At 41.2% G+C, this 14,620-nt stretch overlaps 1 protein-coding gene across 1 annotated transcript in view; it reads right to left on the bottom strand.

Moving 5' to 3' along the window:
- The window catches only part of INTS10 (integrator complex subunit 10), a 28,012-nt gene extending 14,789 nt beyond the window's left edge, over window positions 1-13,223 (bottom strand). Inside the window, exons 1-10 of the mRNA XM_012662915.1 lie at window positions 12,957-13,223; window positions 12,304-12,371; window positions 11,016-11,119; window positions 10,160-10,299; window positions 8,017-8,098; window positions 7,373-7,513; window positions 6,776-6,947; window positions 6,124-6,293; window positions 5,176-5,309; window positions 760-941 (exon numbers count right to left, since the gene is read on the bottom strand). Of these exons, the coding sequence (XP_012518369.1) occupies window positions 760-941; window positions 5,176-5,309; window positions 6,124-6,293; window positions 6,776-6,947; window positions 7,373-7,513; window positions 8,017-8,098; window positions 10,160-10,299; window positions 11,016-11,119; window positions 12,304-12,371; window positions 12,957-13,085 (1,322 nt within the window). The 5' untranslated portion in view covers window positions 13,086-13,223. The remainder of the gene's footprint in view (window positions 1-759; window positions 942-5,175; window positions 5,310-6,123; window positions 6,294-6,775; window positions 6,948-7,372; window positions 7,514-8,016; window positions 8,099-10,159; window positions 10,300-11,015; window positions 11,120-12,303; window positions 12,372-12,956) is intronic.
- Between the last annotated feature and the right edge of the window lie 1,397 nt (window positions 13,224-14,620).

The following is a 14,620-nucleotide window of genomic DNA, read 5'->3' as shown; positions in this document are numbered from 1 at the left end:
AAAAGTTTTTATTCTTTTTTTTTTAATCAATTTATAACTAAAGGAAAAATCCCCTCCAAAATTGTCACGCACATGACCACAATTCTAGATGTGACAAAGAGAAACTGAACAATGCTACATTTACCTAGAAAATATCATACATCTGACCAAGGGCCCTGTATTGGCATGTGACAGGAGCCCCAGGGATGAATGTCCACTGTCTAAAAGGAAAATAATGGGCCTTGATTCCAAAGTATAGTAAAAATACCTTGATTAGCAAAGAGCTAGTGACTTCTAAGTAATGCTGAAATACTTAATAATTTAACTGGTATGCACCTAAAACCCCTTCTAGTTTTATGTCTGTAATCAAAAGAAATAGGCTTTCTGTAGTTTTTGGATTTTGAGTTTTGCAGGCAGTGGGGTTAATACAGATTAAAAACAGCAAGACCTTTTGTATTCTTAGTCCCATGCAGCTTGAGGAAGATGCAAAGCAGTAGGAAAAGAACTAAAAGCACAAAACAACCCAGCAAGAAACAAAAGGCCAGCAATACAAATATTTAAAAGAAAGACCAAATCTTCTCCCTCAAACTCCATGCCAACCCTGATCATAATACACCATCAGAGTAGGAGCTAAGAGGTGACTCGTGATTTGAATATTAATAACTGATTAGGTATCAAGATTTAAAAGAATCCTATAGAATGTGTGAACTACTATAATCAATTTAATTTGCCATAAGTGACATTTCAGACAGCATAATGATTTTATATAAAACATTAAACAGCACCAATATGACAAGCACATTCTTACCTTTGTCAAGGAATTCCAGGGAATAGAGCAACTCCCAGCTCTCCCTGGCCAATTTAAAGCTTTCCAACACTTCGATGGAGTTAGCAAGTTCTGCTTTATTGACTACAATGTGACGATTTCTTCCTTTTGCTGAACAGTCTTCGTCATCTGAACTCTGCTTAAAGAATGTGAAGAACAAGATTAATTCGAAGTTACAAATATGGTCATGTATCAAAACACTATTATGTTTATTGCTACCAGTTCTGCCTATTATATGGATCTTATATCAAAGGATACTATATATGTCTAACAAATAAATTTTTTAATTTAACAAGTTAGCTTTGAAAATTAGTATAAATTTTTCATCTTTACAGTCTCACACATTCAATTTTTCCTTTTAACATTGAGTTTATCTTTTTCTGATATAAATTCTTAATGTTTGCTTATGTTGGCTTTGGAGCAAAGTTACGGAATTAAATTTTCCAATAATTTAAAAATATATTCATTTTATAAAAGTCAAAAATTAGATTTTTACATTGAGAGATATAGCTTAAATGGTGCCTGTTTTAGAGGTTATTTTTCCCCCCAATATGTGACATTACTTAATTTGCTTCCAAATAATAGTTTGTCATGTACTGGAATAAAATTAAAGCCTGAGTCCCCTAAGAAATAATGCCAGAGAATGACTGTATTTATCTTTTGTTCACTGCACACAACTCCTCTGGCCACCCCTCTCTCCAGCTCTGCTCCCTCAGTGTAAGGTGTCCCATCAGGAATTACATTTGTCTACACGTACTTAGTAATGCGTTAGAAAAGATTTTTTACTTTTCTTGCTCTTCATCTCAAGTAATAAAAAAGTCAAAGAAAAGAGAAGGCTGTGGGAAAAAGCAACCTCGGGAAATGCCAGTGGACAGAGTCAGACATTTTGCCAAAAAACCAGGAAAGGTAAAAAAGCTCTACTGAATTTTATTTTGCTAGGAATTTCTTGACTCTTTAATTCCACGTAAGTCATTTTACTAATTCAATGACCCAAATTAAATTCTTTTTGCAGATCTTTACTCCACTGAGATCATTTAAAAATAGGTACAAATGTTTTTGCTAAAAGTTTCGTTACCCAAACTCATCTCAGCTAAGACAGGAAGCCATTAGCACCTCCTTCCCACTGCCCACCTTTCTCGTGCCTCCTGAGCTTGGTATCCTCCTGCCATTACCTGCTTGGGGACTCTATGCCATCCCACTGTCCAGCGCCCATGTTTTTATCCTCCCTCAGTGATGACACACATGCTTTCACAATCAAAACCTACTTGTCAGGTATTATTTCATCAGGGGCTGTTTCTTGCCAAGTCGTGGCGGTCTAATACCATACACTAACATGAATGGTGTGTTCGTTAGTGTTGCAACTTATGGAAAACATCCCTGCCTCAAAATGAGAGCAGGAATGTATTAAAGGCCCCCAGGTGTGGTGGGAAGTAGTGTGGAGTTCCAAATGTTTGTAAAATTTAGAGAAATCGATTTTGAAATGTGCACATACAGTCTGAAGCTCCGAGGGCGTGCTCTGGAACAAGGGCCCTCACCGCAGGAAACACACACAACAGCGTGCTAGGTGGGGGAACAGACTGCCCACAGGAGAGGACCGCCCCCCAGCTCCAGCCATCTGGCCTGTCACATGAGCCAGTGAATCAGGCTGGGTGGAGAAAGTACTATCTAATGTGGGCAGCCACCACCCAACTCCAGTTGTGGGCCACCATAGGGGCCTGTGTTACCAAATATTCCAATTATAAAGTGGAAGTTGGAAATCTGGATTATGAGAAATGTTAGGTTTCTAATTTTTAAATGCTAGGTTATTAAAACAACAATACTATAAGCAAAGCAAGATGCATCTGTGAGCTGAACTCTTAGGCCATCAGATATGTCCTCTGCTGTGACGGGACACACAGACTTGGCTAGACCTGCATCAGGTGGGGGCACACTGTGGGATGGGATGAAAACCAGGAGGAAGTCAGCTAAGACAGTGAAAACAAAGTAGATGGAAATCCCAGATCAGTTGGAAGGCCAGAGAATGAGAACAGGGCCTGCTAAATGAGCATGTGACAGGTGAAAAAACAGAAGGATAGGTGGGCTCAGAATATTTAAAATTATCCTACAGCCTGGATGCCAAACCCTGCAGGGGTCAGTGGGAATTCCCTCCTTTACCAGATGTTCGCCGAACGCCTGCTTTGGCTCAGGCACTGTTCAAATGCCCGGGGCACATTTGTGGATAAGCTGGACCAAGTCCTAGGCCCACGGAGCTTGTACTCTAGTGAAGGGACACACAGTAAACCAACCAACCAACCAACCAACAAGCAAAATGAGTTATGCAGGGAATTAAAGCAGAGTAAGAACAAGAGAAAACTGGACAACTACTGAAGATGCATGCTCAGGGGAGGCCTCAGAAGGAGAAATGTTTGGGCTGGGACAGAATGACAAGGACCTAGTCTGAGACCTGAGGGAAAAGCGCCCCACTTACAGAGCACAGCCTCCACGGGCAGAGGCCGGGAAGCAGGCACGGGCTCAGAGCATTAGACTTGTTCAGGGAGGCCAGTGTGTCTGCAGCACAGAAGGGCCTGCTCAGGAGGTACTTTGTACGGCAAAGTGAAGAGTCTGGATTTTAGTCTACGTGTGATGGGAAGCCCTGAGAGGCTGGAAAGCAAGAGAGCCACGTCTGATTCATATTTCAAAAAGATCATTCTGGCTGCTGAGGCAAGAAGAGGTTGTAGGGCGCAAGGCTGAAAGCAGGAAGACAACGTAACTACTCTGACTGCCTTGGAAAGAGACTGTGATGGCTTGAGCAGGGAGGCAGCGTAAGGACGGAGAGAAACTGAGGGACTGCGGCTATGCTATATATGCTGAATTTTATGGGGGCATGGGATTACTTTTACTTAAAACTAGTAACATACAACCTGTTATCTGCATGGAAGAAAGAGGTGTCTGTGGTCTTCACGTGCAGTCCCTGGATAAACTAGCACTCTCAGACACCACAAGGAAGAGCTAACAAGACTTACTCCACCTGGGAATGTCAGGCAAGCAGGAAAGTGTACACAGGCTTATGGGAGCACCTGGGAAAGTTCTCAACCTGGGGTTCATGGTTGGGCTTCAAAGCATCTGTTGACCCCTAAAATAATTTGGAAATTGTGCATGTGTGCATTTTTCTGTCGGAGGAAAGAACTTAAATAAGTTAATCGAAAGGGTTAATAACTTTATAAGCATCCAGAATAGCTTTATGTCTTCCTGTCTCCAAACCATCTTCTAGAGAGTCTACAGAGACATCAAATTAATGAATGTGATCTTCAGACTTATCTCTCATTGTGCCCAGGATCTAGTAAAATGTTACCCAAGGATGGAAGAAACAGGACAAAAAATGGGTGAGGCTCTTGGCTCTCTTTGGATATTTCAACTAGAACAGGGATTAATAAACTATGTCCAGCAGGCCAAACTGTTTTTGCAAATAAAGTTTTATTTAAACATGGCTCCCTCATTTGTTTTTCGTATTGTCTATGGATGTTTGTGCACTATTATAGCAAAGCTGAGTAGCTGCAATAGAGACCATATGGCCTGCAAAGCCAAAAGTAGTTATTACTTGGCCATTTACAGAAAAAGTTTGCTGACTCCTGAACTGGAGCAGCTCAACTTTCCTGTTACACACTGGGCTTCCACTAAAGATTTTATTGAAAGAAAAGGTTCTTCTGCTTAAGTAAAAGTTTGCAAATCACTGTCATGCATAGCTTATTACCTGGCCAAGTTAGAGGACTGATGGATCTTCCCATTCTCTGGCTCTTGCGTCTTTGTATAAACTATCTCTGCTCAACAAAATTGACCTCCCAATTCCAACTGATAAAACCCTATGTATCCTTCAAGGCTGATTTCAAATGTGGGACTCCTTCATGAAACCTCCCCAGCATCTCCCCATGGCTTGTTCAGGCTACCCTGAGAGCCTCAGCACTTTCCATTCTGAGGCCAGAACCCAGCACAGCTTCCTGCTCTACATGTCCACTGCAGCTTTGGCTTTCTTTTTTAAATTTAATCAATGCCATTCAGTCAAAACATATATAAGTAACTTATACCTGGGTTTCTCAGCCTTGTCAGTATTGACTTGTTGGGCTGTCCTGTGCATTGTAGGATGTTTGGCCGCATTCCTGTTCTCTACCCACTAGATGCTAATAGCAACCCCTCCCCACCAAGCCATGAACATCAAAAATGTCTCCGGATACTGCCAAATGGCCCTGGGGGGCAGAATTGCCTCCAGTTAAGAACCACTGACTTACACAGTAATTATATTGTATAATTTATCTCCAAAGCCATATTATACAAAGATTCAACTCTAGCAAACCATAAACATACAATCTGTTAATAATTATATCTGAAAGGATTACCATGGTTTTCTCTCTTCCCTCAGCTAGTTTCCTCTTTTTATGTATGTGCTTATTACGATCAATTTCTACATCACCATACACATTGGATACATCTTCAAGAAGTACCAGCGGAACTTGGCTTGGGGCATTAGGACCTAGGAAGGGAGAGAAAACGCTAACATTTAAAAATGCAGCAAGGAAAAGACTATGTAATATGAGAGGGAAGTTCACTCACCTGTCATGAGTAAATAAAGGTCATTAAAAATATGTTCAGTGTGATCCCAATTAGGTAAACAAATGTGCATATAGAAAAAAAAAAGACTGTCTAGCTATACACCAAATTGTTAATAAAGATTCTCTTTCAGTAGCAGAATATAAGTGATAGTTCCTTCTTTGTATTTGTTCTTACCTACATGAAAATTTTTTACAATGAACATGAATCATAAAATTACCATAAAACGACTACAAAATTACACACACATTATGTTACAAATTCCACATAAAGTCTAAGGACATGTAAGACTATAAGGCAATACATAAAAATGAGAGCTGTATTATACTGGAAGGATTATGGGTGATTTCACCCTCTTGTTTCTATTTTTCAAACTTCTTAGCCTATATATATGTATATATTATATATAAAACATGTATTTTACTTAAGAAATCTTTGCCTATTGTGATATACTTCAATACATCTGCTGTTTTTACAAAATAAAGGCATTCAATATCTGTATTTCATTTCACATTACCACCACATCCTTTGATAATAGAAATTTTTAATGAAAATACACTTATATAAAAGCTACCAACTAATAAGCCAGACTAAACCTAACTAAATCACCAATTGCAAAAAGCACTGGTACCATGGCTACATGGAGCCAATGACAGTGGTTAAAGTAAACATTTTCGTCATCCTTACCATCTTCACTGTACCAGTATTTTGGAACACTCTAAAATTTGTAAACCGACCTTGGAAAAGAGATGGCTGTATGCTGTTGACGTACTGGAATGCATTCTTAAAGAAGACCAACATAGTGGAATAAACCACTTGGTTTTTATATTTTGCATGTGCTTCGTTATCAAAGTTATTCATGTATCTGCAGAGATCCTTCATTCTATGCAAAATATCACCATAGCTTCTGAAAAATAAAGGATGATAAAACTTATTCAATTACTCTGGGCTTGTCAGCAAAAGATCTAAAAAAAAAAGCTCTGGTAGAACCATTACATTTACCAATTGTAGCTCTAGGCATGTAAAATTATTCTTTTCTGTCTGCATATGAATGGCAAATTTCCCTTTCTGAATTAGGGCAGTGATCAGGCCAAGATGTCATGACACAAACATGCCAAGCAGCTTCTCTTTTCTCTGAACTACCAAGGAGAATTACAAAGTCAACATCATCTTAAGAGTTCATACTTCAGTTATGAATCTTCTGATAAAGGGAAAACCGCTCTCTTTTGCATAAATATTGAATGTCACAAAATGTGCCCAAAGAGGAGTGTACCTATGTACTGTGTGGTTTTTAAAAGTGTCTTATTATACAATAATCCAAAATTGAATTGATTGAATTATGCAATCAAAAGATTTGCTAGGCAATTCTAGAAATAAACTATTTATTACCGTCTTCCTTTATCCATCTGCCATTCACATCTCATTCCAACAACATTCAAAATCTTGAACAACCTCTCCCAAGGGTCTACAATCTGGGATGATTTTTCAGTCAGCCCTTCTATTATGTACTTCTGAGAGCTACGTTTGCTAGGAGACATTAAATCAGATGTATCTTGGGCACCTGTGATGTGAGGGAAAAAAAGCCTACAATTAACATTACTATTTATTATTTATATGGTACTTGATAAAGAAAGAAAAAGTCTGATTCTCCATTCAAAAGAAAAGAGTAAAGAATCTCAACACATTATATGTTTTGCTCAAGGACCCACAACTGGCCTCTGGTATAAGCAGGAAGTGACTTTCCCTACTTGGCAAATGTGTTACATGTGTGAAGTTCACCAAGAAGACTGTTTTGATCAAGGGGTGGCAGTGGTTCCAGAAAAGTCTCATCTCTTAACTGTAGTATCGTTTCCTAGATGCTATCTTTCAGAAACACTATCAAACTGGAATGCATCCCAAGGAGAACGATCAGAATGCTGAGGGACTTCTGAATTTGTAATTTTACTAAAGCCTGTCTAAATAAAGGTACAGTGTATTCCCACTTACCTTGGTGCTGATTTTCTATCTGAGCAGATCTAGTGACATAGTTGATATAAAATTCAGCTGCTTTGTTCAAATACTTATATAATAAATTGGCAGGCAATCGAACATCATGGTTGTTAATTATTAGAGGGAGGACATCACAAACTGTTGAAGGGGAAAAAGAAGAAAAAACAGATTAGGTTGTCTACCGTAGGGTTCTGGCAAAAACAAAACTTATTTTAGAGTTCACTTAATGTGGTATCTAAAATATACAGGAGGGGGGAATCCCTCATGGCACATTTATTTTAAAATTGCCACACAGAAAGGCACTGGTGGATAGAGTCCGCAAGGAAACCCACGAGCAGATTCTACATTGTGGGTGCAGATCTAGTTCTTATCTTGGAGAGGCGTTCAGATGTTTGTTTATTATTATGCTTCATATAATACTTACATATATGGTTACATATATTCTTTCGGAGGTATCAAATACTACATAATAAAAGTTTAGAAGTTGTTTAAAATGCTTTCTAGGTCAAAAAAAGCAGAATTTAAATTCCGTACTATGAAGAGCTCCTCTGCTTTCCACAAATGAGCTTAACCCTAAAATATACTTACCCCAGCACATTCTAGTTACCATAAGGAAGTAATATAGAATACATTTTTCTTACCAAATAATTTTCTAAAGCAGTTAACAGGAGATTCTTGTTCTTCAATGGTTTCAGCCTCTAACAATGCCTCCCCAAGGCCAACCTGTTTCAAAATAAAATTAATCATTTAAAGAAGTCAGAATTACATGAAGAATCACGGTATTTTTTTTTTTTTACTTATCACAGTTTGTATATTAAAACTTCCCTGAGAAAAAATAATCACATTTTAAAGACTAGAAAACAAAAAAAAAATGCATCAGCAACACAGCTACGAAGTCCAAATTCACCTGACCATTCTGTCTCAGTCTCCTCAGAATTAGTAAAATTGAAATACTAACAAAATGTCTACAGAAACTTAAGGGCAGCACTAGAACTAGAGTCTGAATGGTAATAGAGATGCAGAGATTTTCTAAGAAACACGGAAACTAACTTTATCATTCTCTATGTGAAGATGTATTGTACAGATAAAACTTACCCCTTTTAACGTAAGTTCAGGAATAGTCTGTCATGCAGTCTGAGCTGGACCAGACAGAACTGTCTGAGTTTTAAGGCTACCTTTCCACTTCTCATGTGCCCTAGCATACTACAAAGCCCCTTATCAAGATCTGCTAAGATGTTTGTATTATCTTCTTTGCAGCCACACACGGATGCTCTAAGGCAGGGTGGAACGGTATGAAGGACTATGTAACACAGAAGGTTAAAAGTCAGAGTAACAATCGAGGGGTGTAGTGGGTTGAACAGTGTCACCCCAAATTCACATCCACCCAGAACCTCAGAATGTGATTTCAAATATAGTTTACCTTTAAAAACAAATAGTGGCTTTGTAGATGTAATTAGTTAAGATGAGGTCATACTGGATTAGGGTGGGCCCTAAATCTAGTAACTGGTGTCCTTACGAGAAGCCATGTAAAGACATGGACACAAAGGGAAGGGGATCATGTGACAATGGAGACAGAAACTAGAGAGATGCAGCTGCTGGCCGAGCAGTGGTGAAGACTGCTGACAACTCGAGGCTAGGCAGAGAAAAGCGAGGATTCGTCCCCAGAGCCTTTGTGGGGAATATGGCCCTGCCGGCACCTTGCTTTTGGACTTCCAGCTTCCAGAATCGTGAAAGAGTTTCTGTTGTTTTAAGCCACCCAGTTTCTAGTACTTAGTTACAGGAGGCCTAGGAAACTAACACAAGGAGGTATGGAAAAGGTGAACCAGGATCAGAAGCCCAAAAAATGGCATGGGAAAGAATAAGCCACAGAGTTTAAATGAATGGAGATGAATGGTTTGAATCCTGACTACTCACTGGCTACGGGAAGTTACTAAAACATTTGAGATTCAATTTCCTCATCTGTAAGGAGAGACACTGTTTACTTCAGGGCATTCAGAAACACAGAGAAGCAGATACTTAACACTCACCAATGCCTGCCAATAGCACTCAATAATTATTACAGACATAGGGAAGTAGAAGGAATAGAAGGAAGAAGCACATGAAAAACATATCTATTAAGACTATAAATTGTAGCTCTCATTTAAATTCAAAAACATATTATTGGGCTGGGTGTGGTGGCTCAAGCCCGTATCCCAGCATTTTGGGAGGCTGATGCGTGGGAGGATTTCTTGAGGCCAGGAGTTTGAGACCAGCTTGGGCAACATAGTGAGACCTCATCTCTACAAAAACTTTAAAAATTAGCCGGGCATGGTGGCACATGCCTGTAGAGTCCTAGCTACTCAGGAGGCTGAAGCAGGTAGATCGCTTGAGCCCAGGATTTTGAAGTTGCACTGAGCTATGATCAGGCCACTGAACTTCAGCCCGCGAGAGACCCCCTCTCCAAGAAAAAATAAATTAAAAAAAAAATAAAAAGCCACATTGCTAAATACAATGGAAAAAGATTATTTTTGACTGTATAGACTGCAAAAAAAATAGTACTATCAAGGGTTTGGTGACTGTTTCCTTATACTGATAAGAAACTTTTCCTGGAAATTTATAAAGTTTGGTAACAATGATGTCCTTTCAGCTTTACTAAGAATCCTCAATTTAAGTTCAATCTTAGCCAGTGCTCCTCAGAATCTCCACTTTAATATAGTACATACTACAGATCCTAACTGTACTAATGAATCTATCAATGATCCATTTTATTTTCTCTTAAAAAAAAGAAAAGGAATCAAATCTTACCCCATGCTGTACCACTGTTTCAGGGAAGCGCCGCAGAAGTAGAAGCAGCATCTCTGATCGTTCCAATGTGTTGAAGCATTGTTCCGTGACCTTTAGTAACATTTCACACTGGACCCGACCAGGAAGAGTTTCAAATAAACCTGTATACAACACATTGCACTTTTAAAAGTTTCTTTCAGAAACAAAATACTGAAGCAAAAGTGTTAAGTAAGGCATTTTTGTGTACGGAACAGTGAACACTACATAAACGATCACTGTGGTCAGGTTTTGCCTACAACCTGGCAGGCTTTTGGGTCTGATGGTATTTAGTACAAGATGTTTGCTGAATAATCATAGAGTATTTGGAGGCCTTATTGGATACAGAAGACATGAGTGATGTATGTGAACCGTCATAAGAGTGCTTGTTGCAGGTTGAGATAAAGAACACACGCTTGTTTAAGTTGAAATGACCTAAACCATCTACTTTCTTTTTTATCCAGACTTTGAAATCTTTGATTGGCTGTAGCAACAAACACAGAAGTCTAAAGAGAAAGTTCATAAATTACAAAAAGTTTCTTTTCTGTTTTGTGGCGATCTGGTTAATCTATAGATGTTTTCTGGTTAATGTAAAACCTGTTAAAAATATATTCAGTTCCCTGGTTGCTAATAAATCCATATCCTTTAAGGAAGCTTAAAGCGTTCTAAGCAAATACTCAAGGTACTGCGTGACATTATTGTAGACTTAGGTTGCCAAGAATAAAACATACATACAGGCACCAATACCACAGGTGTAACTTTTTTGGTAAAATTACTATATATGATTTGGTATTCCAGAAATGGTCATGTGTATACCATTAAGTTATTACTCCACTCTTACTTCTTAAAAATTGGGTTTGTTTATCCTGTGAATCGTTCCTTAATGCTGATGTAATAATGCTGATTTCTCTCCACACCACCGGCTGGTCTGGGAAATTCACAAACCTATTTTAAAATGAATGCATTAAATTAAAATGTCAGATTCTATACAGTATCCAAAAAAAAAGACCATTATCATTTGGCAAAAAATATTTTCTTTATTCCAAGGGAATGCTTAGATGTGCCAAAACAAACCAAAATAAAGATATAAAACTAAAAACTAATTAGTTTAGAAAAATAAGAGTACTTACAAAAGTCTTTAGAGATTATTATAAGTGAAAAGATGAGCAACCGTAATATACAAAGAACTCCTAAAAATCAACAAGAATAAAACAAATCATCCAAAAAAAAAAATGAGCAAAGGCAAACCATAGAATACAAACAGCCAAAGAGAAGAGTTGAAACAACACTCAACCTTAGTAATACAAGTAGCACAAATTCAAAAGAGACAGATAATATCCAGTGTTGGTAAGGGTGCGGGAAAACTGGCTCTTATATACCGTAAGTGCAAATGTAAATTGGGATAGTACTTTTTGGAGAGTGATTTCATAGCGTATCAAAATTTAAAATGTGCAGACCCTTTGAGTATGAAAATATTTGTGTTGGAATCTATTCCACAGAAAAACACCAAAATATGGGTACAAAATTGCTTACTGACAGACACTCTGAACATAGTTCCAAATAATTGAAAACTATCTCTCTAAATGTCCTCCAAGAAAAGAGTGGTTGTGAAATGCTGTATAGGCATGAAAAAGAACGAAGTAGAACTCTACATACTGAAATGGGAAGAGGTCCAGTACAGTAGGTGAAGAAGGTAAGTTGCAGAATAGTGTGATCTCACTTCAGTAACCCCTCTCCCCGCAAAAACTTATTTATATGTATTATGTGTATTTGTACAGATATACTGCACACAAAACTTAATTCTGGTCGAGTTTAGAAGCACTTTAACTTTTTATTCTCTTTAACTTTTGTCTGAGCTTTTGCAGGGAGCATGTGTTATTGCTAAAATAAACAATTGTGGAAAAAGACTTTTTAACAAGAATGAAACATAAGAATAAAAAGACTTCTCTGAAGAAGGTGTGTCAGCAATTAATGGAAGGCCTGGACTCATTAGTAAGCAAGCTTTGGGTACCAGAGACGTGGATGAACTTGAAGATCTTTACCCATCTCAGGTCCCGTTTCTACAGACAGAAACAAAATCTCGTCGAGAGACCCAGTGCAGTGAAAGTTCTGCAAACATCCTCACTCACATGTCGTACAGCAGTCTCCCGGCGGTGGCAGTCCGCTCTGCGTTGCGCTCGATCGTGTACATCTCATACTGCAACACACATCAGGCCCACTGGTCACTAACCTCCTGGGGCTGGTCCTACCTCGTCTGCATCGCTTCTGGGCTTTCAGTGAGTACCCTCCCCGCGGGAATGGAGAGCTGAGAGCAAAGCACCACCTGGCGGGACAGCGCCACATACGTGGTCGCCTTGTCACAGGGCTCAGGGGTGTGACCCTCGCGCTCACTTGCAACCGCTGGACACCCAGGATGATGTGGGACGATGTCTCAAAAGTAGCAGGCGCTGGACAAATGGCTGCCATTATGAATGAAAAAGCGAATGGCCTTTTCCTAGCGGCGACATGTGCCGCCTAGGCCAGAGCGCACATCGCGGCCCCACGGATCCAAGCAGATCCGACCTCAAGTGGGTCCGCTATCTCTCTAGGTGCTTGGGGAGGAGGCTTGTGAAAGGTGCGAGAACGGGTGTGGGCAAGGGACGAGAGAAATGGGAAGAGAGGGGCGGGCTGGCCGGCAGCAGGTGGCCGGCCCCAGGCTGGCTCGGCCCGGACCCGGGCAGCCGGGCGCCGGGAGATTCGCACACCTCCACGCAGGGCGGCCGCGTGCACGGCCTGACCTCACCTGGATGTTAAAGTCAGCCGGGTAGAGGCTGCGGGCCGTGATCAGCCAAGCCTTGGCTGCCCACAGGTCCTGGGGCACCAACTCTCGGGCTCGCTGCACCAGGAACTCGCAGTCCCCCTGGGCCGACATGACCCGGGAGACACGGAGCCGCCAGCCCACCGCCGCCGGACCTTCCGGCTCCGGGGACACCTCCGCCGCCGCCGCCGCCGCCGCCGCCGCCACCGCGGGGGCTACTGCGCATGTGCGGAGGCGCCGGCCGTCCGCGGACTGGATCTACAAGGGCTTCCGGGTTTTGCGAGCAGCCTCCGCCCTTCGGCTCTAAGTTAACCGCCCGCTCCCTTCCTGGCGGAGAAGCTGGTGGTTTTGTACCGCTTCCAGGTCACACCCAAAATGTGGAGAAGTGGATTTCGATTCTTGCGGGCTGCAGCGTGACTCTGGTCGAGTCAGGGAGCATGCGCGGGAACCGGGGACTATAGACCGCCTGGCACCTTGCAGCCTTTGGGTCTGGCTGCGTTTTCCCGAGACGCGGTGGAGGGGACGGGCAGTCCCGGGGGACACGCGGTCCTTGGGTGTCCCCCGAGGCCTGCAGGGTGGGAGGAAGTTTGAACGGAAAAGCAGAGGGGGTTGGGAAGGCGCAGGAAGGAGCAGGGCTGCCCGGGCCGGATAGAGGACCCTTCCCCTGGGGCCACCCTGCCTGTGAATCACCCTCCGGGCTGAGATGTACGCGGAAAAAGTCTGGGGTTTGGTTTTGGGAATAAGCATGCAAAGCGTTTGGTCTGGGGCTTTTTATCCTGCTGAAATCCGTCCACATTTTGTTATGTCACCTTTATTCGCTGCTTTCTCCAACAAACGTTTATTGAACAATTAATACATGGAAAGCGCTTTGGGTGCCACAAAGATGATTAAATCACAGACCCAGTGAGGGTTTTATTATGTTATGGAGGTATGACCGACAGGAAAATATAACTACGCTATTTTAATTTTCTCCTCCAACCAGAAGCAACAGCATTTTCACCAAAAGTCCAGATTTGCTTTCCACTGGAGACAAGAGAAACAAAACAATCTCCCTGCTCTGGTGAAAGGAGGCGGCACTTAGCAGGAGAAAGCGGTATTTATTTACCTAATAGGAAGAATGTACCAAAAAAGTGAGTTCTGAATAGTTCATTAGCGTTTTCAGTCTAAGTTCTATGTACAAACGTAATCAACTTCTGCTGCCACTGATACTGATTTAAAACCACCTCCTACTGCTGTGAGTATTGGCTGCTAACTGCTCATAGCTGCTTTCTTCTCTAGCGAAACGTCCTTGGCTTCCGTGACAAGTTAGCCACTCCCAATTGGGTGCTACAGGGTAAAAAGTTAGTGCCCTTGGGCTTAAGAGGGGGCAAATGTGTGGCAACATTTGCTTTCCAAGGTCCTCCCCTGGTGGATGAGGCCAAGGCTGGACTTGTCTGAGACCACATCCTCTTTCCTCTTCTGTAGCCTACTCCTCCCTTATAGGTTTTTCTTGACAAGCACTCCCTCAGCAAATCGTGAGCTCCCAAATCTCTGCATCAGTCACTTCTAGATAACCCAACTTAGGACAATAGTTGTTACTGGACATAGGGGTAATATGACATGCTTCAGTGAATCCTCTGGATCCCAGACGTAGCCCCTCCTGCATCATT

The sequence above is a fragment of the Propithecus coquereli genome, unplaced genomic scaffold (assembly GCF_000956105.1).
Source record: "Propithecus coquereli isolate 6110/MARCELLA unplaced genomic scaffold, Pcoq_1.0 Scaffold79, whole genome shotgun sequence".
Classification (NCBI taxonomy): Eukaryota; Metazoa; Chordata; class Mammalia; order Primates; family Indriidae; genus Propithecus; species Propithecus coquereli.
Note: the sequence above shows the minus strand (reverse complement) of the source record. Positions and strands in the feature narration are given on the sequence as shown.